Consider the following 27,981-nt stretch of genomic DNA (forward strand, 5'->3'; position numbering starts at 1 on the left):
CTTCTCTTTCATTTTAGCCTGCATATATTGAAAGTGTTTGAAGCATCTGATTGGCGACAGAGAGACATTGATTCGCTCTCATTGCGTTACAGGGAACAGGTTGTGAGGGATTGGGAAATCAAAGGTGAGGCTCAGCTTGCTCCTGCCTCACCGTGCGTCTCTTCCCCGTATTTGAACGTAAATGCTAAAATTCAGCAATTTTTATTAAAAAAAAGAAGAAGTCCAAATTGTTTATCTTAAATGGAAAGTAGTTCATTGGTATTAGAACGGTGGCTTCTACAGAGGGAGGTTGTCAGGGAATTATTAGGCATACCAGGAAACCAGGAAAGGGTAGCAAATATGGAAGTATCTTACTAAGGTTATTATAAGGTGTGTTCAAGTGTTACAATAGAAAACAAACCAAATGGAAAATTAAATAATTTGGTCAGCTTTAAATGAATAATGTAGACATTAATACAAATAGTACATTCTCAAAAGCTGTACGGCACACGCACACAGGGCAGTGAGGTTCATATATGGAGCTGATGTGGCAGTGAAGTGTTAAACACCTGTTCTGTGTCGGCACACTCTGTAGCTGGGAAAGAGCTTGCTCAGAGAAAATCCTTGTAGCCAGGGGGTGGGCTGCAGTTTGCAGCATATGCTCTTCTGCTGCTCTGTCAGACTGGAAACAGACAAACTATCCACACAGTTTCTTCAGCAGAAGTTTTCATCAACATTTTCTGTTGTCATTTGGTCTTTGAGCTCGTTCACACTGGTATAGCTGCAGTAGCCCAAACATTAGCGCCACTGCTGCTGTGCAGCAAACATCAGCCTCTTTATGTAAATTTTAAAGTGTTTTGTGTATGCCTCTTTCAGCATTTACTTTAATGCTTAATGAAGCACATCACTAAAAGTTGCATTATCTCTTTTTTCTTGCTAAAAAGGTCGTTTTGCACGAAGCTTATTTTCTGCAGTAATCAGTAGAAATTTTGCTGAGGCAACAGGGTAATGCTGACTTCACAGTTGGCTTAAACTCATTCTGGGGCCTTTTCAAGTATCCTGCACTGTGACATACTTTAAACTCTTTGGTATGTAACGCAGAAACAAATGCATTTTATGATATGTACATCAGTTACAATTTTGTTTCCATCAAGTTCATATTTCTGAATCATTTTTTGGTAAGAGCAGGCCGGTGCTGGTTCCTACATCACCAGTCCTCCTGAAGCACACAGTGTTCAGCCTGCATAAGATCATTATCTTCCCCAGAGATTAGTCAAAGGGCTTCCTCCTCCTTATTCACCCTCAAGCACCTGACAGTCAGCACCACTCCAGCTGCAAATGTCCACAGCATACGCTCATGGCTGCCTCAACACACATCACTTTAATTTAGATCCTCTGCCCACGCGTTTACATATTACCCGAACACAGAACCAGCTCTCCTTTGACTGCAGTGCGTTTGAGGTAAAATGGTACATTGAGCTGAGACTGAAATGAACTTTAAATTTGAGCATATCTTACCTGGGTGATCACTGCCTCAGTGTAAGAGCATCGTCTCCCCTCAAACTGGGCAGTAGGAAGTGATGGACGGCTTTAGTATGAAAAAATAACCCCTGCTGACATTTTGTCTCTAGATCTAGAATCCGTCATGTTGAGCACATGAGCGCTTATCCCCTTTTGCTGTCTGACCCAGTGTTATGTAATTTGGTGGTATTTTTTTTTTTCTCGCTGTGAACAAGGAGATGATGTCTCTCTTTTCGAGCTTCCCACCATTGAGCTAAGTAGAGCAAGAAATCCTCTCCCTGTCGCAGTCCTTTCTTCCCCATCTCTGCTTTTGACGTTTCATCAGAAACCCACTGATATCGTCCCGGGGGTCTCTGTCCCTGCTTGTGGGAGGACCAGATGGAGTTTGATGAAAAGCAACACTGCTGTTAATAATCACATCAAAAGATACAGTGAAACACTGTGCCTGTCGTTAGTGGTATGATGAATGCTAAATGATTAAAAATCTGTTATTTGTAAAGCTCGTGTTGCTCAGGTTGTGCTGCTATTCTGAGCCCATAGTCAATATTGCTTAATATGTAGTCAGTTTATTCCCCTGTTTTTGTAAATTGGTGCATAAACTCAACCTTGCAACAGTGTTATGTTAAACAAAATGTCACCGCTCAATGTCTGTAAATTCTGTTTTCTTAGCCTTCTCAACTCCAGTGCAAAGTCCTAGAAACGTTGGCCGCTGTAGGACTAACAACTCTCACCATCGTTCATCTGTAGTGAGTGTAGACTCTCAGTCTGCTGTTTACCTAAGCTGTCAATATTTGTCCACGTCCATTTACTCTGGTCAAGGCCGTAAAACAACTCTTGAAACTGTCTCTGAAGTGGATCTAACACTGTGGGACTCATACATTTAGTGAATAAACTCGTGCAATGACCCCAGGGTCAGACCGCCAGTGTTCAGAGAAACCCTGCAAAAATCAAAGAGCTCCATCTGGGACTCTTCTGACCTCAGTAAATTAATATGAAAATTTATGACAGAGATGGCATAAATACATTTCTCTGCCCATTATTGTTGTAAGTTCTTTCCGTGATGGCAGAGTCATGACAGAGAGAATATTTAGCATTGTTCTCAGCAGCTGGGAACATCATCTCACTGGGCTTCTTCTTAGCGCTAGGGTGAGGAGTTCAGTCATTCAGTCGGGGCTAGGAGTTCAGTTGCTGCTTCTCCACATCGAAAGGAGTGAGCTGTGGTTCACACACTTTTCAGTAACAGTTTATTAGTTTTTCAGATGCTGTTTATGATATTTTATTAGTATGTTAAGATCTTTTGTAGTAACATGTTTTCATATCATATATAACATGTTTTTTTTAAATGTTTTTCTGTTTGGTTGTTCGGAGGATAATGTGTAATGTTCATAATGCACGATGCGAAGTGATGCACATTTAAGCGGTGTGATTCATTACTGAAGAATGTGATTATTAAACAGTTCTCAAATTTAACTTGATTTCTGAGTGCTATAATAGTTGGTTCGTCTTCTTTTTCCCACTTGTTTAGTCAATTAGGGAATCAGTTGGTAGCAACATCCCTAACGTAAGACATTTTAATCAAAAAGTCATTTTAAATCCCTGAGGTATGGCAGTATTTAAAATGTGGATGTTTTGTTGACAGGACAGCCTGGTTGCCAAGTACCCTACTAACTACCATACCATAATGTTAATTACATGATGTTAACGTAAGCATTCACCTACCTTTCACCAAACACTGTAGCCTGTGGAGCATAGGCTACAGTCACAACAGCAGCAAAGACGGCTGTCTCATGAAAATGTAGCGTGTATTTCAGGATTACTGTCTTTATTTAAGTCAGTGCAGACCTACTGCAGCAGCCCTTCTTTAGCATTTAAGGATAGAGTAGCACACGTATGCTGCCACTGTCAGTTCCAGAACATTTGCGTGCTCAGTACATCCACTGCCTATAGTCACTGTGGTAAAAAGAAGAAGCCAGGATCGTTATCTCGCATTCTGAGAATTTTGACATTAAACTGTATTGTATTGTATCAGTTACGGTGACATCCTACTTTCAGTTACTCCTCAGTCGACTTGTGGAAGTTGTGTAATACGTTATCTGTAGTGCAGTCGTGCCACTTCACTGGCACAGGCTTCACTTGGTGTTTTAAGTGTTGATGTTGGTTTTATTTTCTGCTGCAGAAGTTAATGTAGTTGTTATCAGCCTGGTCGTATAGTGAAGACTCGTCTGTGACTCTGCTGGTTTGAACTGCAGGGACTGAAGAGCTGCTGACAGAGCTGCTTTCTCCTGACTTTGTTCGGTTTCCTTCTTGTCTGAATTGGTGTCAGTGATTTAAGCAATGTTAATAGGATATATGGTTTGAATGTTGGTTACACTGCAGACTGCTGGCTAGTCCTGGCTGACCACTTGACCTTTTTAGATGGGGTTTCCAGATGCCTCTTAAACATAGACATGACCAACATCAGAGCCAGAGTCTGACCTAGTATTATAAAACCAGCAGCTACAATCCTGCTTTATAAAACTGTATTTCAGTTGATCTGTTCCTGCCAGAGCCTCATTGATTTCAGTGCTGTAGCCACCCAGCTGAAGTCTAAAATGAAGCGCTCACTGTAAGAAGGGTTACTTGTGGTTTGCATAATAGACTATGAAGAGCTTATGACTGAACTAGAAACACAGAGGCTTGACACTGTCACACATTTCTGTGTGCAGCATGCTTGTGAAATATTTGAGCTGTGTTAGACCAAAGTAGTTTTGGTCCCTCCAATGAAACTTAAGATTTTGAGGAGTATTAATATTATTTGCTTCTAATTGGAAACAACATTATACTATCAGGACGTAAAATTGCTTCTCAATTACAAAATGTTGTTGGGTAAAATGTCAGTTTGTAGCTTGTTTCTCAAAAAGCTGTGAGCATTTGCTGCTCAGTATAACGGCCCCCTGCTCAACCAAGCGAGTTTTATTGGCACTCCTAAAATTCACTCAAGCTAATAATCAAGATTAGCACTGAGAGCATTTATAATGGAAAAAGGTCATTATTTTATCTTTAATGGCAGAACAATACTGGAACCCAACAATTTTGCATTGAATAAAGAAAGTGGTGATTGTTCATGAGATGGTTCACAAACAAAGCTGCACATATTTCCTGGAGCTTGAGCCACACGTGTTTTTGCCGCTGCTTCGCCCTTTAGGAAACTACCACCATGTCCTGTGTGTACTCTTCAGTGGGGCAAGTCATAACCAACATGTATTCTTAGAAGTTCTTTATTCTATTTCACAAGCTACATATGTTTACATGAAGTGTTATATGTACTTAAAGGCCTGCGTACGTCTACCGATGACACCATTCATTACCACTAAATCTATTTCAATACATCCACACAACTGTTAGTTGCATGAACTCACAAGTTTATTCAGTTGTGACTTACTGGCAGGAGTTGCCCTGCTGTGTTAGGGGTGGGCAGCTAGAAATCATAGGTGGACAGTTTGGGTGAAGTGAAGTCGAAGGTTTTGGAATTACACTAGAGTTGCCCTTTGGCCCACAGTGATATCTGTGTTTTTATGTGATATAAAAGTGACATTTGCAGTATTAATATAGCAATGCCAGCCAGCTGGTGCTGGTGTGCAAGACGGACAGACAGGTGACAGTCTCAGGTGTACACACTGCTACAAAACAGCACAAGAGAAGGAGGATTTAGTGTTTGTGTTATTACGAGTGCTAAACAAGAAGAGTTCCAGATGGTACAGTGGACACATGTTTGACTCGTTTGCTTAAAGCATCTTTCTTTCAGCTTGACGAGTGAACCGTCAGCTCGGCTCGACACCACCGAACAGAGGCAGCAATACAACATAGCTAACATTAACAGTGCAGTGGATCGTGCTTGTGCCGTGATGTTCAGGACTGCAAAGCAGGCTGCCTTCACAGCTTGTTGTGTTTGTGGATATATTCCTGACTTTAATTATTCAGAATATTGTCACATTATCTGTAAGATTAAAGTCAACTGTTGAACGGCGTATATTTTAAAGTAAAGGCTTTGCCATCAAGTAGAACCTGAAGCACATGAAGTACAAACATCACTAATGTCAGATAACTTTGCCGACATGTGGCCAACAGTAATGTTTTAATGTTCTTCAATATTAAAACATTTGTATTGCTGCATAAACATGTGACATAAAAATCAGTCAGTACTTTTAAAAGTTTACGCTGCTGTAAAGTATATTGTTATAGTTCTTTACTTGATGAGTACAGGGACGTGGGCTGACATGTAATCCATTGTAAGCTGATTCTCTACTCTTTGTTTCAGATTATGTGTACTTTGAGAACTCCTCCAGCAACCCTTACCTGATCCGGAGAATAGAAGAGCTCAATAAGGTAGGTTGGCTAACCTCGTCTTGTACTTACTGGTAGTTTTATTTATAGCCGCCATTAAGGCACAGGAAGCTGCTGGAGTATTGTTATTGAAGACTAAAATGCAGACAGAAAGGCCCACAAACAAACAGCAGCTGTAAAGGCCTGGCAGCGCATTAAAAAGGAGGAGAACCCAGCATGTGGTGATGTCCATGAGATCAAGACTTCAGGCTGTCGGTGCCGGCAAACGGTTTTCAACCAAGTGTTTAAATGAACATTTTATTTTCACTTATTTAATGTGTCCAGTTAGTTTTGAGCCACTGAAATGAAGGGACTAAAAAGGTTTTTAGTGTTTTTGTTCAACCCATCGAATTACAGCTGACAGTCTGCACTTCAACTGTCGTTTCATTCAAAATTCATTGTGGTGATGTACAGAAGCAAAATTAAGCAAAGTTGTCTCTGTCCATATATTTATGGACCTAACTGTGGGAGTAGAAAAAGTTAACTGGAAACCAAGACTTTAGTGTTTGTTTGTGTTTTTTTTCCCCCACAAACTTACTGCAGTATCATTACAATGGTGGTAAAAACTGACACGATGGTTCACTCAGTTTCATCCCAACTGAGCAGTGCACGGCTGGTTGACAGGCTACAAACGTGTGACATGTGATGTCACGTGAAAATCTGCTCGCAACACTGGCAGGTTTGCCCACGCACAGGCTGCAAAGTGGAGGGCAGCACTGTGATTGATTAATCCATGGAGAATATCTCGAGTTGATTAATGTTGCTAGATGTCTGTTACGGCCCGGTCTTGGGGTACTGGAACGCAACATAAGGTTTGTAAGCAAAATGACCCCGGCCTGGTCCCCAAAACCACACCAAGCATCAGATTTTGAGCCATCATACATTACCATCTGTAAAGCATCTGATTGGCAACGGACACATTTTTCAGCATGACAATCCCAAGGATGCCAGGATGCATCCTAATTAGATGCCCGAACACCTCAACTGGCACCTTTTGATGTGGAGGAGTAGCGACTCTACTCTGGCTCCTATTAAATGACTGAAATTTTTACATTTTGTCTTAAAAACATAAAACCTGATTGGAAACCTTCATTTTTGTACTGTGAAGACCACAATCATATTTAACGAATCCATTTCATAACTTAAAATGCAAACATAAACTGTGACTTTCAACAACTTGTGTACAAATTTTGAAAGCAAAGTTTTATACACAACTTTTTATCACTACTTACATAAACAATGCAAACTATTTAAAAATCAGCAGTAACAACAAGATGCAACACGGTGTATTTGTGCCTCTCCCAAAAATGCTTCCTGTCTCACACAAGCCAGAGGAGCGAATCACGCAGGAGCTGTATACCTTCTCCTGTTTTCTACCTAGAGACGGCTTCACATTTGCAGTCTGCCTTTGGCTTTTTGGCCAGTATCTGACATTCAGTAGTCACCTCATTGCTTTGACGCACAAAACCACAAAAAAACTTGAGTACACAGTAATCAGTAATCAGTAATCTGTAGACTTATTATGTTCTTGCATCAGAAGGATCTGTGAAAGCCAATGTAGCTCCAGTACTGGCTTTGCAAAGATGTTCCAAAAAGTAAAAACCTGAGCTGTGTGAAAGATGTTTGAGAACGGAGCACCACCATGCTGCACAGCAGTTAGCAATGAGATGTTCCATAGGTGTCCTTTCCTTATATGTAGCACCAATAACGAAATCCAGCATACCCACCAGAGGAAAAGCGCACACAGCTACATGACACAACAGAGGCCACACACACACTTTGGTTTGTAAGTCCAAAGAAAACAAGCCAGTGATTTGTCTACTGGTGATGAACTGTATGCTTGTTTCCAACTCATCTCCTGACTTTCAGAACCAGCTTTTGTTGTTGTTGTTGTTGTTGTTTTCCTTTTTTCGAGTATTTACTTTGAGTACAGTGTAATCACGACAGACTTGTCATGATTTATAGATAATAACTTAGAATCTGGTCGTTATCAAGGCTAAATAAGCCACCAGTGGCTTTAATCAAAGGAGGAGGAAGGTACAAAGTTTCAGTTTTTAGATGATTTTGATGAGTAGGAGGGAATTACTCTAGTGCATCATTCTGGTTCTAATTTGTAATTACTGATTCTTCACTTGCAGACAGCCAATGGAAATGTGGAGGCAAAAGTGGTGTGTCTGTTCAGGAGGCGAGACATCTCGGGCAACCTCAACACTCTAGCTGACAGCAACGCAAGTGAGTAGCAACCAGTGAGCCAGAGCTCCTCCCAGTGCTCATCTTCTCCAGTCTGAGAGCAGCTATGATGTGGCTCCACTCTTTTAATAAACTTCACACTGCAACCCCAAAGCACTACTTCAGCTCTGACATTGAAAAATGAAAGGGGGCAAGTTTTCATGAATGAAAAATGGTGTTTCAGAATTTTTACTCTAATTAATTATTTATTTATTAAATGTTTACACAGTTTAAAATGAACCAGTAAAGGCTTTGATTCCCAACCCCCTGAACCACGGTCGGCCATGGTTGCCGGAAGGTCGCCGGTTCAATTCCCAGCTCTGTCTGTCTTGGTCGGTGTGTCCTTGGGCAAGACACTTCACCTACCGCCTACTGGTGATGGCCAGAGGGGCCGATGGTGCGATATGGCAGCCTGGCTTCTGTCAGTCTGCCCCAGGACAGCTGTGGCTACAACCGTAGCTGCCTCCACCAGTGTGTGAATGCGAGAGTGAATGAATAGTGGAACTGTAAAGTGCTTTGAGGGTCTCAAAAAGTTCTATATAAATGTAAATGTGTACATATATATACATGTAAATATAAATAATAATTATTACTATTATAAAATAAATGTATGAAATGCACTTACATTTGTACTGAAATTAGCCCAAAAACTGCTGGCAGCTACACGCTGGACTTAACTAACTGGTGGGACTCACACAAACACACTGTGCACGTTCTCTTGAGTCAGTTTGGCCCAAGCAGCTCCCACAGTGTTCAGTGGGATTGAGGGTCAGAACTGCAGGCTGCCAATTCCATCCACTCTATTCCCAAATTCTGAATGTGGTCTCTGATAAACTCCTTTCGTTGATGGCAAGTTATCATCTTGGAGTTCAGTCCCAGACTGTGGTGTAATGGGATTACCACAGTCTTGATATCTTGATTGCCTCCAATGATAACAAGCCTTGTTTTTTTTCCAGTGAGGGAGATACCGCTCCACACCATCACATGCTTCTAACTCCACAAGCTAGGAGCTTGCAGACACTGCAGACACTGTAACTGATTCAGTTACTGCAATCATTCACTATAACACCTGATAAGCTATTAGTGGCTGACATTGAGAAATCCTACCAGTGGCTGGACTGAAAGACAGCACAGAGGCGCTAGTCATGGCAGCACAGGAACAAGCTCTGAGCACAAGATCCATAGAGGCTGGGGTCTGTCACACCAGGCAAGACCCCGGGTGCAGGCTGTGCAAAGACGGTCTGAAACAATCCAGCACATAACAGCACGGTCTAAGATGCGAGCAGGCAGGGCATACATGGAGCGCCATAACCAGCCGGTTCCACCCTATGAGCCCAGTGTCTGTTCTGTGTGTTATTAGAGGGTTGAAGCAGTGAGTTGTTGGTAATGGCATGCACACTGCTGGAGACTGATCACTCAGTCATTAGCCCCTCCCCAACACCAGCTCTACCTCCTTACTCCTCAGGCTGCAGTTCTGCAGACAAAGACACGCCCACACGGATGCATTGATAGTTCTCCCCCTCTCTGTCCATCAGCGCACACACACACACACACACACACACACACACACACACGCTGTTTGGTTGTTTTTGTTTGTTTGGTTTTTCTTTTTAATGGTCATATGTTGGCACTTGTAACATTTGTCCATAATGTGTGCCATCAGTGTGTCTGCTGGCAGCATTCATGTGTCCTCTTTAAAGGTATGGCTGCTCTTTAAAGGAGGCTGAGCAGTCTGTTTCCCATACGTGGTGGATTTAGGAGATGTAGCACACGAGCTGAACATCCCCAGCTGATCATTATTAAATAGCCATGCCGGTCTACATCTATCTATAATATTTAATATTTGCATTTATGTATTATTGTGCTAGATGCCAAAACTACATGTATATGTGTGTGTGTGTGTGTGTGTGTGTGTGTGTAGGGTTTTTAGCGTTTGTTTTTTTTTTTTTTTTAATTTATTTTATCGCTAACTCTGTTTCTCTGGGTCTTTTCCCATGTGTTATAAATAAATCTTGATACCGGTTTTATTTTGTTGTATTTATCCGTGACAACTTAAAGGCCAGTCCGTGAAAATACTGTCGGACATAAACCGATCCGTGGCGCAAAAAAGGTTGAAACCGCTGAGCTAAAACGGCTCCCGAAACATGCTCTTTTGATTTGAATTATGTAGTACTAAAAGCTCATGTTTGGCATCTGAAATGTGATGAATTTAATTTCTAGTGTGCCAGAAAACAGTTGAAGGTGACTGACTAAACGACGGCCTGCTGTGGTAACGGTTCTAAGGACACATTCATGACGTTCAGAGAATGCGGTTTAAATCCAGACTGATTTTTGCATGAATTAAGAGAGAGCTTTTTATAGGATAATTTGCAGATTCTATAGATTCCAAGTCGCTGCTAATGTTAAACTTTGTTCATTAGTAAGTAGTACATGATAAGAACCACGATGTTTTCACCTAATTGCATTAGTCTTCGTCAGCAAAGCATGTAAGTGTCACACACACACACAAAGATTTGACCACAACATATTATGTTACTGTAATATAATAAAGACTTCCCAACAAGTCTTGCACTGAACATAATTACAGAGAAAATGAGTCATTGTTGAGCTTTTTAATGGCTGTTAGCTTCCACTGTGCTATGTTAGCTCTCTAGTTAGCCACCAGTACACTGCAGCCATGATGTGTGAGGTAGTAAAGAAGCAATGAGCTGATGCTGGATGGATCAGGTCATTGCTCATGTATAATTGGCAGAAGGGGGGAAAATATTTGCAAGAGAAGACGATAATAATAAAATTAAGAATGAATTCTGGAGCACTCAGAGCTTCACACTGTAACAACAGCCTGACTTCTTCAGTGATAATGAATGAGTGTGTCTGGCAGGTTTGCTGTGAGAAGGGAATTTTTCCCAGTGTGCCACAAAAAAGTGAATGCTTTTAGTTGGAAAAAAATTAGAACATGAATTGACTGTGGTGTATCACACTTGTGGATCAAATCGTGTGTATTTGTAATGCTTCAATGCAAATAGCTACATGGATCAGTAAAGTAATGCAAGAGCACAATAGACCCATTACACACAAGTTTGGCCAAGTCAAATCCAGACTGTCCCCAGCCCTCGAACTCTCAGCCTGGGCCATGATAAGCTGCACAGTCTTTAAATAGAATATAATAGCCTTTTATTGTCGCTGTACGTATGCAACCATATTGTGGGTGCTCCACACCAGCTGTGGATCGTGTAAAATTATAAAGCGCTGTATTCTTACTTGCTTTGACTGCCTCGTGCAAAAGGATAAAGTGGCTACTGCAGGATTCTAACAAACACGTTGTTGTTTTGTCATTGAACATAAAACAGTGCGTCTAATAGGGAAAATGTTTTCAGGCCAGTCTTTGTTTGGTTTTTTTTTTTTTTTTTTACTCATGTCATAAAATAGCTTAATTTCCAAATGTATCCAGTTTTGCTCGGCAGGTGAAACTAACTAGCATTTGGAGTTCAAATACGTCTCGTTACAGGGTAGTTACAGTGTTCCTAATGTCACTGCTTAACTGACTTATCAAGATTGTTGGTGCACTGAAGTATGACGGAGGCACACAGTGATCCATCGTTGACCTTTGTGGGTATAAGTAGTCCTGTTCTACTCTGTTTAGGTCTGGGTTGGTCGCTTCTAGGCCTCTTAGTGCTGAAGAAGTGCACGTTCTGTACTGCTGCTCGTTAGGACCAAACCTTGTTTATTGGACTCGCTTGTTTCATTGCTGCTCCCTCCTCTTCCTCCTTCTTTATACTCAAGTTCTTTATGCAGAACAAAAGGCCCTTGATCTGTCCACAGGGCCACAGCAACCAGTGAGTTAATTGTGATGCATCTGGAGTCTTTGTCAGATCGGGGACAGTGCGTTTCTAACAAAGTATGTGTTTTTCTCTAGAAATGTGCCCGTCGCTCCTTCTGTGTGTGCTGTGTCTTCTTTTGTGTGTGTGTGTGGAGTTGGGGATACATGTTGTGGAGGGGGATGGGCGCTTTCGGTTTGGCACACAGGGTTTCCTACTTTGTCTGGCAGGGACTAGCCGGACCGGTGAGGGGGGGGGGGTTGAGAGGTTAACAGAAAAGGGGTGTGGCTTAAGGTACCATCCCTCTCTTTCTCTCCTGTGCCCTCACTGGCAGGGTTTCCTGTGGTTCAGTGCAGGGGCGGGGTCCACAGAGATGGGAGTGAAGTAGTCCCTCCCCTCCTTCTTACAGCAAATCACTTGACCGCCTGAAATTCAGAATGCGCAATCTAGTGGCGAAACACACTCACACGTGTGGCTTCGTTTTTTCACATCTCTCTGTGTCTGAAAAGTGTCTCATGGCTCTGCTAGTGTCAGATAATCAGATTGCTTTACAGCAAGTCCACTAATAATATTTACAACAATACTAACCAGTGTCAACCTGCACTGCTCTGTGCTGACTGCTGCTTTAGTTTTAATCACTGGAAAATCTACTTTTTTAATTCTTGATTTTTTTGTCATTAAAAAATTAGTGTGCAATTTTTTTTCTTTGAATATCTAAAGCAGCATCTCGCAGTCTTTGTTATTCAGTTACTGTGGTTGGACTGTTGCTCTGCACTTCATTCAGACTTGGCTTCGCTCACACTACAGGCCTCGATACCTCGGGAGTGTTTGTATGAATGAGTGAATGAGGCATGTAGTAAAAACACAAGAACCAGTCCAGTGGTTGCATGTGCAGTTTCTCTCCCTCTGTGCAGCAGTTCAATGTACACAGACTGAAATAAATAGCTGCTGTTATCTGTTTGCTTTTATGTCACTGCAACCATCTTTGGACTGCTTTGCCTATTTTCTAACAGCTGTGGGCCTGCTAACTGCTCTTAATGGTACTGTAGTTACTCACATGTTAATAGTAGTAACATTTTTCTGCCATTTGGACCATTAAAGTTAACTTGAGGACTCACTTTTCAAAACTATTAGATTTTTTCCTACAAGGCTTAGTTTCATTTCTTTCTTCTTCTTCCACTTAAATGGGTGCAGGAATAAATCCTTGGCTATTACCCACCTTCACTGATTTCAAAACACTAAAAGTGTTTCTTTTCTTTTTTTAAACGCTAACTTTTTCTGAACACAACAATACAGCTTTTGGAGTTTGGAGATGTTATTTGCCAGGTTTTAATGAACCTTAAGGTTTGAACATGAGTACAAATCTCACAGAAACTCATCTGAGTTATCAACTCTAAGCTATATAATCGACTTATTTTCAGCATGAATACATGACACACGTACACTTGAAGCCACATGGGGATAGATGAGAAAATGGCAGCTTTGTGGAGGAGCTCTGAGAGGAGTGAATCTGCAAGTGTGACTGTGGTCAGATTCCCAGGTTAGTGCTTCGCTTTCCCTGCGTCCTTATCAATCCTCCTACACAGCTTTCCTTGACCTCATGATGTTTTCCATCAAGGTCAGGACGAGTGAGTAGCAAAGGAGATGGGAGGTCATTTTTGGATATACCAAAGGTGTCTTCAGTCACAGGATTGTGTAGCAAAGCATCTCCAGTGTTTGCTGCAGTAAAACCAGTCTCTGCTGGAGGGTTTACTTGATTTGTCTTGTGATCTCAGTCACTGCATGAAGTTTCACCCATTTTTCTCTGCCTGCTGTGTCCACATTCAAACGTTACAAGTTATGTTATAGCTGTAAACTCAGAGGTTCGCGTCTTCAGTTCCTAACAGTGACTCTTGCTAATTCTGAGTTCTTTCTGTGTCTAGGAGAGTTTGAGGAGGAGTCAAAGCAGCCACAACTGTCTGAACAGCAGAAACACCAGCTCAAACACAGAGAACTCTTCCTGTCTCGACAGTTTGAATCTCTACCTGCCACTCACATACGGTAAGTGACTACCAGCAGAGCCTTATCACACACCTGCAGTTTAGTTACAGCTCTGACAACAGCCATGTGCATTTGGGACTGATCTGCTGAGAAATGGTCCTGGCTGTAACCATTCTCACCCATTGAAGGGGTGATCAAATCTGTCCCTGCACAGCACCATACATCACCGCTCCTGCCATCACTTATTCTTTCCTCTGTAGTCAATGAAGTCCTAAACTTGACGACTGAATTTGCTTCTAAACATTTGCCCATCAGTTCTAGTTTGTATTGTTACCTAGTTTGCTAAAGATTACAGTGATCGTAGAGAAAGACAGTTTGAGCGTGGTTATTGGTGTCAAGGACTCCAGAGCAATGCTGTACTCTCTTACATCAAAACAGACAGTTGAGCTATCCGCTTACTGTGACCCCTGAGGTGTTTCAGCCATGTGCTACTGAGAGGAGGCCCTGGACTGGGCCCAGGACACCAGGATCACACCTCTTGGCTGGTTTGGAACACCTCTGTGTCTCTGCTTAGACTTCTGCCCTGAAACCTTGATCCAGACAGGCAATGAATGGATGCGTGTTATTCATATGTTGCACCTTGTTAAAGTCAAAAATGATTTCAAGCAGCAAAAAAAATGAGCACAAAAAAGGCTTGACACTACTTTTTTTTTTTTTAATCCCCTTTTTTGGGGACTGAATGCGGCAGGGATGTCATCAAACCAGATTTTTCCTTCTTGTTTTACTTACTGAGAAGATGCATTTGTGTCTTTGACATCCTCTCTGTGCTCTCCTCAGGGGAAAATGTAACGTGACCCTTCTCAACGAAACAGATGTCTTAGCCGGGTACCTGGAGAAAGAGGTAAACATGCCATCTGTTTATTTGTCACATTACTTTGATACTTAATTGTTCGCTTCGATATTTCATATTGCAAAGAGAGTGGCACTGTGAAGTGGCTCTAACCTTTGCTCTGTTCTGTCCAGGACTGTTTCTTCTACTCACTCGTATTCGACCCTGTCCAGAAGACCCTGCTAGCAGATCAAGGCGAGATTCGGGTGGGCTCCAAATACCAGGCAGAGATCCCTGATAAGCTAGCTGAGGGTGAGCAGCAAGCGTGTTCAAGTTGTTTTAATACATTTACATTATTTATTTTGAGGTGGTGTTGGTGTATTAGTAGTTCAAGCCATTTATCCCCGTCTCAGGTGAATCAGACACCCGGGTCCAAGAGAAGCTGGAGACCAAGGTGTGGGATCCCAACAACCAGCTCAAAGATCCTCAGATCGACCAGTTCCTGGTGGTAGCGAGGTAACGCTCGCCTGCCATCTGCCACCCGACTACATTGTCGTTGCTACAGCTTGTTTCCATGGCAACTTCTAAATTCGCCAGTTTTTAGATCATGTTTAGCATCATCTTGTGTCAGTACAGAACGTGGCATCTTCAGGTTGGTTGGCTGGTTGTGGCCAATAGACTTTATCATTATTATTAGACTGAATTAGTTTATATTAGCTCACCAGTGACAGAACCGACCGCCAAACTCAGGGAAACGAGGGGACTTCACGTTTGTGCTGTCGCTGGATGTAACAGTGAGTTTTATGTTAAGAAACAGAGCAGATACTGTCCACTTTCACTGTCTGAGTGATTCTTTGTTGTTTGGCTAGCTGCACGTTGTAAATGAGAACAGTGTGGAGGCGAGGCTGTGAGTCAGGTGACAGGTGGAGTCAGAAAGAGATTTTTCCTCGTGTGGCTGGATGTACGAGTGGTGCGATCAGCTGATACGATCAGCTGATACGATCAGCTGATACGATCAGCGGTATTTTATATAATAAAATAATCTCTTTTATATTAGGATGCTAGGATTTCCAATCGTGCTTGGGTAAGAAACAGTTATGTTTCCTTACATTTCACCGAGTTAGTGGTTCTGTTATTAGTTAGCTAACATAGTCCAAGTCTGTGAGCAACAAATAACCAACCTGGTGATGTCACGCTCTAAACTGTACTAAAACATTAAACTTTAAGCACTGATTTCTTAAATCCAGCTGCACAGACAGAGTTACGCTCAGTGCTGTAAATTAGCCTTTATACATGCAGTATTTCATGCCCACTTTGACATCACATTAGTTTTTATCAAACAGTGTAAATATGATGCGTGTTGTCACGGTACATAGTGTCATGCTACAGTGGAGTATGTAAAGCTTGCCTTTAAAGGCAAATCTAACTGAAGCTACCAGTCAGGTCACACAGGGCCTCAAATGGTTAACACTGAATGTTTCCTGGTTTTTACTGAGCAGTCAGTGGTGTGTTTGTTTCAGGGCTGTGGGTACGTTTGCTCGGGCCCTGGACTGCAGCAGCTCCATCCGCCAGCCCAGCCTCCACATGAGTGCAGCTGCAGCATCCAGAGACATCACACTGGTGAGACATGAACACTAACCAAAGCCTTTAAAGGTTGCTATCATACTCCACCTGCACTAACACAGGAAATAATGAGCAATGACGGGGCAGTGCTATGGGTGAATTTTTAGTTCATAGCAGGGCTGTGCGATATGACCAAAATCTCATATATAAGACATCTGTCGTCCTGACAACGATATAAATCACAAAAATGTAACATTTTCTGTAAATTCTGTGAATCTCAGGCAGCTCAACTTGCGTGAAGTGTTTCCACCTGGGCGTCACGTAGCTGGAGTCGAGTGTTTTAACCGATGCATGAAACGAGACATTTTAGACATAAGTTGTAACGGACACCATCTTTCAAAGTTTGAGTCTAAGGTTTGTTTTTTAGCACCTGACGTCTCTTGTTTTGCTTCTGCTCAATAAACTCTTTCAGTTTATTTTGAAAAGTCTCAACAGGACCTTGAGCTTGATTGTGAAGTGTTACGTGGAAAAACTGACAAGCGGACAGCGGATATCGCTTTTAAAAATCCATTTTCTTGATTTGAGACGTTTAAATATGACACTCTGTGTACGTGTTGTTTCCACGATTATCTGTTGAGACTCGTGTAACGAGCTTTTTAGTCTGCATTGGGTCATACTTTGGGTGATAATGGTTTTATGACGCCCAGCCCTACTTTGTGTGTCACAAAGGGGATTTGTGCACAATAGGGCTGCCACGATTTGTCGACTAGTCACGATTACGTCGACTATCAAAATCGTCGACGACTGATTTAATAGTCGACGCGTCGTTTGAAGCTTTGTAAGATCACAAAAGATGCAGGAATAAGTGGCAGGATTTAAGAGTGTAATAACGGACTGAAACAGAAGATGGCAGCATTGCATGTACAAGGATGTCAGCTACCGTTAAACCCTGAAGAAGAAGCAGCTGTGTCCCAGAATTCATAGCGCGGCCCAGCTCAGTTTCCAACAATGGCGGCAGTTAGTTAGTTTTAATGTTACTCTTATTATTCTTTCTGGGTCACAAAATAAACGTTTAACATATTTTCAGGCGAGAATGTAGCTGTGTAAACCTCAAATATCGGCTCAGTTTATCAAGACACCACATATTTTCAAAAGCGCTCCGACGTTTTCGGAGACATCTGTTACCCACTAGCTCGTTAGCGAGCCGGGGCTAGGCTCACTAGCGCCGTGAGAACACCGGACTCCCCGCAAATTGTTTTCAAACCCACCGCCGTCTTTCGCTACTCAGGTTAAATATATATGAGTCACTTAGATAACTTAAAATGTTATTGTTTGGCTTTTTTTTTTTAGTATTTTATTTGTTCCTGAGTAAATCAGTTTGTCTGAGATTAAAGTTATAGTTTTTACACAGCTGAATAAACGTCAAGCAGACAACTGATTATCAGAAGTGTGAGATGCTCCAGAATATACTCCAGTGTCCTGTTATATTTTAGATAGCAAGGAGTTTATTAAACTTTACCGAAACAATCTGCAAATTTCATTAAAATTTAATAAACTATCATCTTGTCTTTATTTTTAGTTAGCACAGACCTTAAACACTTAAAGCTGTAAGCTAATGATAGTTATATAAGAGCAGATGCTGCTGGTGCAATAAGCTGTACTTTTACGTCCAATGGATGATGATCTGATTAGTCGACTAATCGCAAAAATAATCGGTGACTAGTCGACTATCAAAATAATCGTTTGTGGCAGCCCTAGTGCACAACAGCTGACTTGCAGGGTTCTGTATTGTTTGTGTGCAATGGAAAACTTTGGTCAGTCGTCTTACTCCCTGTCTCTGCCTTTAGTTCCATGCTATGGACACACTGCAGAAGAACAACTATGACCTGGCCAAAGCCATGTCCACCTTGGTTCCTCAGGGAGGTCCGGTGCTCTGCCGCGATGAGATGGAGGAGTGGAGCGCCTCTGAGGCCATGCTGTTTGAGGAGGCGCTGGAGAAATACGGCAAAGACTTCAATGACATCCGCCAGGACTTTGTAAGCTCTCCTCAGTGTTTTTCTCTCACATTATTCACGTGGGCATTTGAACAGTAGTGATACAGATATTCAGTGCTGAAGAGGAAGTTTAAGCTGCACTCTGAGTCCTGGGATCAGCAGATGTTTCCCTTCTCTCCCTCAGCTGCCCTGGAAATCCCTAGCTAGTGTGGTCCAGTTCTACTACATGTGGAAGACTACTGACCGTTACATCCAGCAGGTTTGTCGACAGCATGTTGTGTTTAACGGCATCAGCAAACACTTTCAGACGTTTTGTTTTCAACAAAAATCTCCCGCTCTCTCCACGTCTTCTCTCAGAAACGACTGAAAGCAGCAGAAGCAGACAGCAAGCTGAAGCAGGTGTACATCCCTACCTAGTGAGTATTGATGACAGCTATCAAGTTTACTAGTTTACAAGTTTACCATTACTATTGGGGACCACCTAATGTGCTTTGGGTTGTTATCGCAACGCAGCCAGAGGTCACATGACACCATTTGTATACAACACCAGCGTCACAACAAAGGAGGACGTCGAGGTGATTGTTGTCAGACTCTGTGACCGCAGCGTTCTGTTTTTGTGTCGCCGGGTTTCAACCATGGCGTTGATTTATTTTTGTGAAAAAGATGCTCTCAGGAGTCATTGATGCCACTCAGCAGCCAATGGCATGCAGTCTGTTGGCGTTACACCTTCAGACCGCCTTGGATCGCTTTGAACCCCGGCTGAGTCTGCAAGCTTCACAAGGGGAGGACTGGGACTGTTGTCAGAGTATCAAGAGCTACCACAGACATGCTCAGCAAAGTGGCTGCAGCTAGGCGTGGGAATAGAGAGCTCATGTAGAGAACAGTGGTCCGTCAGTCTGCTGGCCACGGATCACGCTAATCGGTCCATTTATGCTACAATCAGTTGGGCAGATGTTTAAGGAGCCCCAGCAAAGTGTTGATTGAATAAAGGAATGAAAACACTGTTCAAACAGTAAAGACTTTATCATTGTCCTTTCTGGTAGATGTTGGGAAATATGATGCTGGATTTGTGATTGTCATTAGCTATTTAAGCCACAGTCATTAAAGTCTTACCATAGATTTAATTAGATTAAAATGTCACTTTTGGATTAATGAATAAAGATATTATAGTAGCACAGCTTAAAATAAATACAAGTTACAAATGTAACAAAAGCCAAACAACTAAAAACTGTGTTTAACGCAGAAGCATTCTAACAAATAAGCCATGAGGTATTATGATGTGAGGCAGTAAACCAGCACCTTTCTGTATGTAGGAGAACTGAACCACATGATGGAACATGCTTCACTAATTGTTGAATAACTCTGTCCTCCTTCACCAGTACCAAACCCAACCCCAACCAGATCATGGTGCCCAGCAGCAAGCCTGGGATGAACGGAGCGGCAGGCTTTCAGAAGGGACTCAGCTGTGAGAGCTGCCACAGTAAGTGTGCACACAGGCTGGGTTTAGATAAAGTCTGAACCACACTCGTTTGCAGTGGGAGTGTTGACTGTCCACACGGACACATTAAAATAGATGTAAATACAGTCTTTCTTTCTTATGCCACCAACTTGTTCTGATTACCGGCGATCACAGAAGACCCATGTATTACTGGCAGGTGTTCATCGAGGCACCTGGACCTGACAGATACAGGTGCTAACTCACTAAATCGTTTGTCTCCAACCCAGCGGCTCAGTCTCCTCAGTGGTACGCCTGGGGTCCCCCAAATATGCAGTGCAGACTGTGCGCCTCCTGTTGGATTTACTGGAAGAAGTACGGAGGTCTGAAGACTCCCACACAGCTTGAGGGTGCTGCTAGAGCTGGCTCTGTAAGTCTCCCCATCGGCTCTTTCTTTAGAAATGTGTTTGAATTAGGGCTGCCACGATTAGTCGACTAGTCACGATTACGTCGACTATCAAAATCGTCGACGACTGATTTAATAGTCGACGCGTCATTTGAAGCTTTGTAAGATCCCAAAAGCAGGAATAAGTAGCAGGATTTAAGAGTGTAATAACGGACTGAAACAGAAGATGGCAGCACTGCATGTACAAGGATGCCAGCTGCCGTTAAACCCCGAAGAAGAAGAAACTGTGTCCCAGAATTCATAGCGCGGCCCAGCGCAGTTGTCAACAGTGGCGGCAGCTAGTTAGTTTTAATATTACTCTTATTATTCTTTCTGGGTCACAAAATAAACGTTTAACATATTTTCAGGCGAGAATGTAGCCGTGTAAACCTCAAATATCTGCTCAGTTTATCAGGACACCACATATTTTCAAAAGCGCTCCGACGTTTTCGGAGGCGTCTGTTACCCACTAGCTCGATAGCTAGCCGGGGGCCATGAGAGCACCGGACTCCCGGCAGATCGTTTTCAAACCCACCGCCCTACTCAGGTTAAACATATACAAGTCACTTAGATAACTTAAAAATGTTATTGTTTGGCTTTTTTCAGTATTTTATTTGTTCCTGAGTAAATCGGCTGAGTTTATTAAACTCCACCGAAACAATCTGCACATTTAATTAGAATTCAATTAACTATCATCTTGTCTTTATTTTTAGTTAGCACAGACCTTAAACACTTAAAGCTGTAAGCTAATGATAGTTATATAAGAGCAGATGCTGCTGGTGCAATAAGCTGTACTTTTACGTCCAATGGATGATGATCTGATTAGTCGACTAATCGCAAAAATAATCGGTGACTAGTCGACTATCAAAATAATCGTTTGTGGCAGCCCTAGTTTGAATGAAAAGCAGTAAAGAAATCCACATGAGCTAATCAGCAGACTTGGAATGTTTCGGGCTGTCTTGCACCTCCTTAAGACTAAATCTGTTCTTTCTGTCCGTCCAGGAGTCAGGCCCTCGTGGTCACATGACACGCCAGGAGGTACAGGGAATGTCACCGTTCACCCGCAACGAGGGTCGAGCCAAGCTGCTGGCCAAGAACCGCCAGACATTCATCCTGCAGACCACCAAGCTCACCCGCATTGCTCGGCGGGTGTGCGAAGACATTCTGCAGCCTCGACGTGCTGCTCGACGCCCCTACGCCTCCATCAACGCCAACGCTGTCAAGGCTGAGTGTATGTGCACACTCACCCCCTCTTTCTTCTAAGCTCATTTGAACCTACTAACAAAGCAGCAAGTTTGACAGCTTTGTCCTTCAGTGATGTTTTCAAACCTCCTTAAATGAGTTCAACAGAGTTTATTTTTTTATTTCCTCAGGTATGATCAGGCTGCCCAAAGCCACAAAAACTCCAGTGAAGAGCAAGCTGGTGCCTCGACAGTCACTGGCCACCATAGTGAAGGATTTGGGTAAGAACGCAGAATGTGACCAGCGCACTGAATATGAAGCTGTTCCAAGTTAATGCTTCCTTTAGATTATACCACATGTAATTATTAAAGTCCTCTACTGCCTGTGATGCCACATGTAGGTTAGTGTGCCTTCAGCCAATCAGCTGAGTTCAGTTTGTGTGATTTGGACTACTTTAATTTTTATAGCACAAAAGGACGAGAGCACAGTAGTAAAGTAGAAACTAGGGCTGGGCCATATTATACCGTTCACGGTAATACCGGTATAATGTTAGGCAACGATAGGAAAATGAAATATCGCGATAGAATGGGAGTAAAACGCGCATGCGCAGTGCCTTTGTTTTCATACGCACATGGCCGATTGTTGAGTGAAACAGATGAACCAGAATTGGTTTGTAAAAATGGTGCAACTTCAGTGATGTGGAACTGGTTTGGTGTTTGTCCGTCAGATACACAACAAAGCACATTTTTTTGCAGAACATGCAAGCGGCCATCGTTATTTTCGTATTTGTCAGACTAAGATGCTCTTAAATCTGGGAGTAATCTGGGTCCTAAACTCCGTATGCTTCAGGTCAAACAACACTGCAGCATCACTGAGCGTTAAAAACTGTCTAAATTCTTTCATCTTTAATAAAACGATCAGCATTGCTGCTTTACCAGGTGTAACTATAAAGTTTAACTTCCAGGCATCCATGAAAACAAAAGTTATTACATTTAACGGAGTTAGAAGTTAGCAGGAAGCTAGCGGAAGTTAGCTCGCTAGTTTCGCTAGTTACCTAAGCATGATATTGCATGTTCTGACGGAGAGATTTCTGAAAAAAATCAAACGTACAGTTCTGCTATCACTTCCAACATAAATGAAGACAGGAAACTAAACAGCAGTGATGTTTGTAGGGTTACTGAAGTTGGGCTAGCTGGTATATAATGATGTGCTACGTGATCGCTAGCGGCACAGCTATGTTAGCATAACATAAACAGTGAAGCTGGAGGACGAACACTAACACTTTTCCACTTATAAAAGTTAACGTGAAGGTTCCTCATGGTTAGAGACAAATGCAATCGCATGGCAGGATGCTGTAAACGGACCAAACTTCAGTCAGGAGAACAACTGAGATAATCCATCCACAATACGAGGTTAGTCATTAATATACTGCAACAACATGGGAATAGAGCAGCTGCCAGAGAATTCAACATTAATGAATCAATGGTATAGAAGTGGAGGAAGCAAGAAGAATGAGTTTAATAAAGTTTGATTTATCTGACTGCTTTGTTTCGCTTAATGTGCCTTATAATCCCGTGCACCTTATGGTCCGAAAAATGCGTACTGCACACTGCAGTTTAATGTCGCAAAGCACCTCTTTTTAACTTCAGTGGATATTATACATGGTTATGCTCAGGATATGTCAGCCCATTTCTACTGGAAATGCCTTTTGGTTAAACTTTCAGCAAGGAGTTTGCATTTGCACTGTTACATTTTTATAAAGCTTTAATGTACATAAAAACCAGCTTCTTGTTTAAGTGAAAATAAATGGAAGGTTGTCTTTTTGCGCTAGTAGTGTTGTGGAGTTGTATTTTGTCTCGCATCAGTTATATCGTCAGTTATATCGTTATCGCAAATTTTCAAATATATATCGTGATAAATATTTTTGGCCATATCGCCCTGCTCTAGTAGAAACAGCTCTATTATGCTGCTAACACCTTCAGCTCTTTGCAAGCACCTGCACCGACACCATGCTAACACTAGGCTAGCCAACAACTCAGAGTAACGCTAAAGCTGAGTGAATGCAGACCCCAGATCAGCAGTCAGACCCTGAACTTCAGCAGGTACCAAACTGATGAGCCGTCTGGCTGCAGCAGTAGAATCACCGTGACGATCGCTTTAAAGTGTCTTCATTTGTGCGTTGTCGGCGTTGTCCATACCTTACTGCTAAGACAAGCATCACGTGTGTCTTCTTAAGGATATGGATTTGTGTTGCTGTGTGGGACTGTAGCCTGAGGTTTATATTGTTAAATGGTGATTATGAGACGATGTGTTTCAGGATATTTATTGACAGAGTAAGTCACTAAATCTTATCAGCCTTTTTTCTCTGGTCAAGCCTTGAGTGTCTTAGAAACACTGTTTGTTGGCCTTGTTTTTGAAAGATGCTAAAGAGATAAACTTGCCCTGCTGCTTTTGTCTTCTCTGAATTGTCTTCGCAGCCATCTCTGCTCCTCTGAAACTGAAGGCAACCAGAGGACCCCCGACACCCATCAACAGGAACCAGGCCAACCAGCCTCGAGTGGGCCAGAGCCTGCTGGGGAAGAGAAGCTTTGAAAGCGTCAGTGTTCTTCTCACATAGCTTATATTTAAGAAAATATGCTCCTTTTGTAACTGCTACAACACACTCATCTGCTGCCTGTTTTCATTCTTTTCCTCAGAGTGTGCATGTAATTTCACTCCTCACAGAACTAATGGCTGCTAATTTCTTGCATGTTATGTTGGGGCCTGCTGGGCAGCTTGTAGTATAGTAGTGCATCATTAAATCCAAAAAGTGGTGGAAAGCCAGCATGTTTTACTCTCGTGTTTCCTTTTTGCACTGCAGTCTGATCAATTGTTGTTTTCTTCATTGGTTCACAGGCTGCAGGAGTGCCATACCCAGCCAATGGGAGGCCATATACTTCAGGTATGAGAACCACCTCTCAGTCTGTCATCAAGCGGCAGAAAGTGAGCCAGGGAGAAGCTCCCAACCCTGTGGTGTTTGTTGCCACAAAGGACACCAGGTACATGGCAGCACAGCACTTCCTGATTTACCACAGTAGATCATCAATGCCCCAACTTAACTAAAGCCAGCAGTCTTTAGCACACAGACATGCACAGTCAGCAGGATCACACACAGACGGGTGTCATCAGAGTGACTTGGGTACACACACACCTTGCTACACACAGTGTTAGCAACCTTTTTGCTAATTGAAGCATTATTGTGTCAGAGTGGATGTGTGTTCTTATCACTGGTCTCTGTGAACCAGGGCTCTGAGGAAACATCTCACCCAGTCTGAGATGCGCCGGGCAGCAAGGAAACCTCACCTCCTGGTCCGGATCAAACTGCCGCCGCCGCCACGCTCCCTAGCCATGCCCCTCGTCCCCTCCAACACCAGCGAGCCCATCGTCCTGGAGGACTGAAAATGAGGGCTGAGGGTGGTCTTTTAACAGGACATGGGGGTGGGGTGGGCAGTGGGAGGGGCTGTGTTTAAGCCATCACTTATAGGCAGCACAGTACAGCATACAGTAGTCTTTTTATTTTTTTTTTCCTCCCCCATTTTCAGTGTCATGTTCCTTTTAGTCCTCTTTTACTTCCCATAAGTTAATGTGTTTCTCTCTCTGTCTCTCTCACACACACACACACACACACACACCTATTCAGTAAGCACACATTAAACCCTCAGGGCTCCAGTATACATGCTGAATTGGTCGCCAATGGTAACCCTGCCTCGGCTCCGTACCATTTATACCAGAACTTAGAGTGCAGTGTTGTCCTGAGTGGTAGGCGTCGCCACTATCGGAGGAGAACTCAAAACCAGAAGCAGATCCTTTTTTAAAGTTTCCAGTCTGTTCTGTGCACTCGGAGGCTCTGAGCTGCTGTGCTCTGGTCATTAAAATAGTGTTAAAATCCAACACACAGCAGCAATGGCACAAATGCTGAGAGGCACGACTGGCTGAAGTGACAGCAGAGCAGCATCTCGTACCAGCAGATGTCACATCAGTTTGTTGTAGAGCAGCAGCCAGCGTGATGGAGCCCTCACACTTGCCCTGCTTTTAAATGTGTCATTTAAATTCATATATTTTTCTTCCTGAAGCAATGGTGATAAAGCAGACATTGTTTGACTTTCCCGTCTCTTATCTTTGTGTAAATATATGCATCACTGAAGGGGCGACACCCTTACAGGACTGTAGGACAGCTTGAGCAGGCCCAGAGTTTGCCTCGGTTTCAGGATTCCTCTCGAGCCTCCTTTCCTCCATCCTAGCAGAGCAGAATCATCGGGTGGGCTGTGGTGATGGAGGGAAATGTGGTGTTAGTCTGCTGCGTGTTGTAACTCTTTCCATGGCTGCAGTCTGTCATTCAGGCCTGGAAACGTTCAACACACTTGACTTTACGTTCAGTTCTCTCATTTTAGGAACAAACCTCAGAGATGCAGGTGTGCACACCTGTCCACCCACTGGAACGGTGTGTAAATGTCACAGGGTCTGACCTAGACTTTACAAAGACGCAGAATCGGAGCCTCATACAAACCTGTTTCCTTCTTCTGGAGCTCCATCCATTATTGAACCCTCTGTATCAAAATAAGAGTTTGAGCTGATTGAAAGCACTAACTGAAAACACTGAAGACTTTGTCTGCAGTTGTTTTTGGTTTAGTTTGTTCCCCTCACTCAGTGCGTCTGTACAGAGGAAATGGTAAATCACTACTCTGGGCAGCAGCCAATCAGGTTTCTTTGAAATAGGTTTTTATTCCAACAGCCACTCTGTGCTTTGCCTACTGTAAATTGTTAGTACATACAGTAGGAGAGGTGCAGCCGACAACAGAGGCTGCTTACTCACAACTCAGTTATCATGAATTTGGCTTTGAGATCATGTGTGGGATTTCTGCAGAAGTCCAAAACGAAGCCATAATGTGCAGGAGAACAGGCAGCGAGACAGTCTGAAGGAACAGGACAGTGTTCCTGATGTTAGTGGTCAGTTCATAAATGTGGGTCGAATCAAGCAGAAAATGTATGCAAAAACACGGGGCTCTAGGAGTGGAGTCAAATGGGAAACACACCTTGACCTTTGACCCTTTTGTCTTCATGCAGCCTTCATCCTGTTCTGTACATGTGCTGATGTTTTGGTTCTGACGGGATGTGAGGACTGTGCGGAGGACTCTTCTGCTGTTTGTGGTTTTTCTTTTCCTCCCTCTCTTTGTACCTTTATCGGAGGGAGAGTGCTGAAACCGAGCTGTTGGATCCTTACGATTCCTCTGCGTCCGCGGCAGTGATGACTTTTTTAAGCAGATTTGGTCCCGATGTGAGCTTTGTAATATTTCCTCTCAAAAAAGAAATTGAATTGTCAAGTTTGTAGCAAATGCTAATGTGTGTAAAGAAAACTGCAGAAGTGGAATATTGAAAACTTTTAGTTTTGGTTTGTTTGTTTTTAATTTTGTACATCTGAGGTGTGTAACTCTGTTAATGAGGAGACTGCGCTAACAGGCTACTGTACGTGTGAAGCATCTCTTCTTCATCGGGTGGGTGGACTGCTTCTTTTAACCAGGACTGACCTTCAAAAGGGACAGGGTGTGGATTTTTTTAATGATGGAGAGACAAACATGCCACAAGTGAAACTTTTTCTCAAGTGTTTTTTATTCCGATGTCTCTGTATCCTTTAATGTATCTTGATAAGAAAAAAAATAAAGATTTTTTTTTTCTTCGTGGTCAGACATCTTTCACATCTGCTGCCTCACATCAAACAGCTGGAGCTTTTCACACTGTCGGCCTGATTATGGTTTCATCCTCTTGGTACACAGCAAAGGCCTCCTCTTGGAAATGTTTCAAGCATTTCTCCATTTTTATACATCGACATGTAAAGAGCATCGAGTCCTGTCCCACACGCCACATTGGGAGCTTACAGACACAGCGGCCGACCACATTCTGACCTACACTGTTGTCACGTTTCTTTTTATCCAGTTTAGTCTGACAGGACCCCGCTGTGTGTTCTTGCTTCTGCTTCTCTGTGACGTCCTGGAGGTCATGACTGACTGCAAACTGGTCCAAGCAAAAATGTGACAAACATACGAAAAATAGGAAATCAGGGCAAACACATTTTCACACCACTGTAAATAAAAACCTCAAAGGTGCCATTTGAATATAAAGTGTCAGTTTTAGCAATGACTTCAGTCATTTCTTCATCAGGACCATAGATTTCTGATCATTGCACATTTTTGTAATTTCCCTTCTGTATATCACCACAGACGGGTTTAAATGAAACAGCTTGTGACTGAAGTGCAGACTTTCAGCTTTAATCGCTGATGGGGTTCTGAGCTCGCTCAGTAGGTTTTCTCGAAACCTTGTGAATGTGATCAGTTGAGAACGAGGGTTTCCACAGTGACCCCTTGATCGGCAGCACTGGCTCAAAAGTAATTCGCTCACTGACAAGCAGCTTCATGGCCAGGTGAGGCATGTTCCTTTGCTCTTTAATAATAAATGCAACAGATTAAAGAGATGTTAATGCGATAGCCAGCGCCAACCTCTCCGAGAAAGGCCGACAGCTTTGGTAGTTAAAGTCTTTTTGCTCTTACAGAGAACGAAGCCACGGGCCAGCTTAGCAACATCCCAAACACCCTGAAAGAAAACTGAAGTGG

At 42.8% G+C, this 27,981-nt stretch overlaps 1 protein-coding gene across 1 annotated transcript in view; it reads left to right on the top strand.

The window, feature by feature from the left end:
* mta2 (metastasis associated 1 family, member 2) overlaps nucleotides 1–27,058 on the top strand; it is a 32,053-nt gene extending 4,995 nt beyond the window's left edge. The window contains exons 2-18 of the mRNA XM_086290937.1: nucleotides 5,798–5,865; nucleotides 8,001–8,094; nucleotides 13,832–13,949; nucleotides 14,727–14,790; nucleotides 14,913–15,030; nucleotides 15,132–15,234; nucleotides 16,239–16,338; nucleotides 18,129–18,317; nucleotides 18,460–18,534; nucleotides 18,633–18,691; nucleotides 19,655–19,755; nucleotides 20,001–20,140; nucleotides 21,158–21,386; nucleotides 21,529–21,618; nucleotides 23,815–23,933; nucleotides 24,233–24,375; nucleotides 24,622–27,058. Of these exons, the coding sequence (XP_086147063.1) occupies nucleotides 5,798–5,865; nucleotides 8,001–8,094; nucleotides 13,832–13,949; nucleotides 14,727–14,790; nucleotides 14,913–15,030; nucleotides 15,132–15,234; nucleotides 16,239–16,338; nucleotides 18,129–18,317; nucleotides 18,460–18,534; nucleotides 18,633–18,691; nucleotides 19,655–19,755; nucleotides 20,001–20,140; nucleotides 21,158–21,386; nucleotides 21,529–21,618; nucleotides 23,815–23,933; nucleotides 24,233–24,375; nucleotides 24,622–24,775 (1,964 nt within the window). The 3' untranslated portion in view covers nucleotides 24,776–27,058. The remainder of the gene's footprint in view (nucleotides 1–5,797; nucleotides 5,866–8,000; nucleotides 8,095–13,831; nucleotides 13,950–14,726; nucleotides 14,791–14,912; nucleotides 15,031–15,131; nucleotides 15,235–16,238; nucleotides 16,339–18,128; nucleotides 18,318–18,459; nucleotides 18,535–18,632; nucleotides 18,692–19,654; nucleotides 19,756–20,000; nucleotides 20,141–21,157; nucleotides 21,387–21,528; nucleotides 21,619–23,814; nucleotides 23,934–24,232; nucleotides 24,376–24,621) is intronic.
* Nucleotides 27,059–27,981: the final 923 nt, after the last annotated feature.

Source organism: Aulonocara sp. 'chitande type north' Nkhata Bay, linkage group LG5 (genome assembly GCF_057382095.1).
Source record: "Aulonocara sp. 'chitande type north' Nkhata Bay isolate Kocher_YH1m ecotype deep benthic linkage group LG5, A_spYH_male_GT1.1, whole genome shotgun sequence".
Lineage (NCBI taxonomy): Eukaryota > Metazoa > Chordata > Actinopteri > Cichliformes > Cichlidae > Aulonocara > Aulonocara sp. 'chitande type north' Nkhata Bay.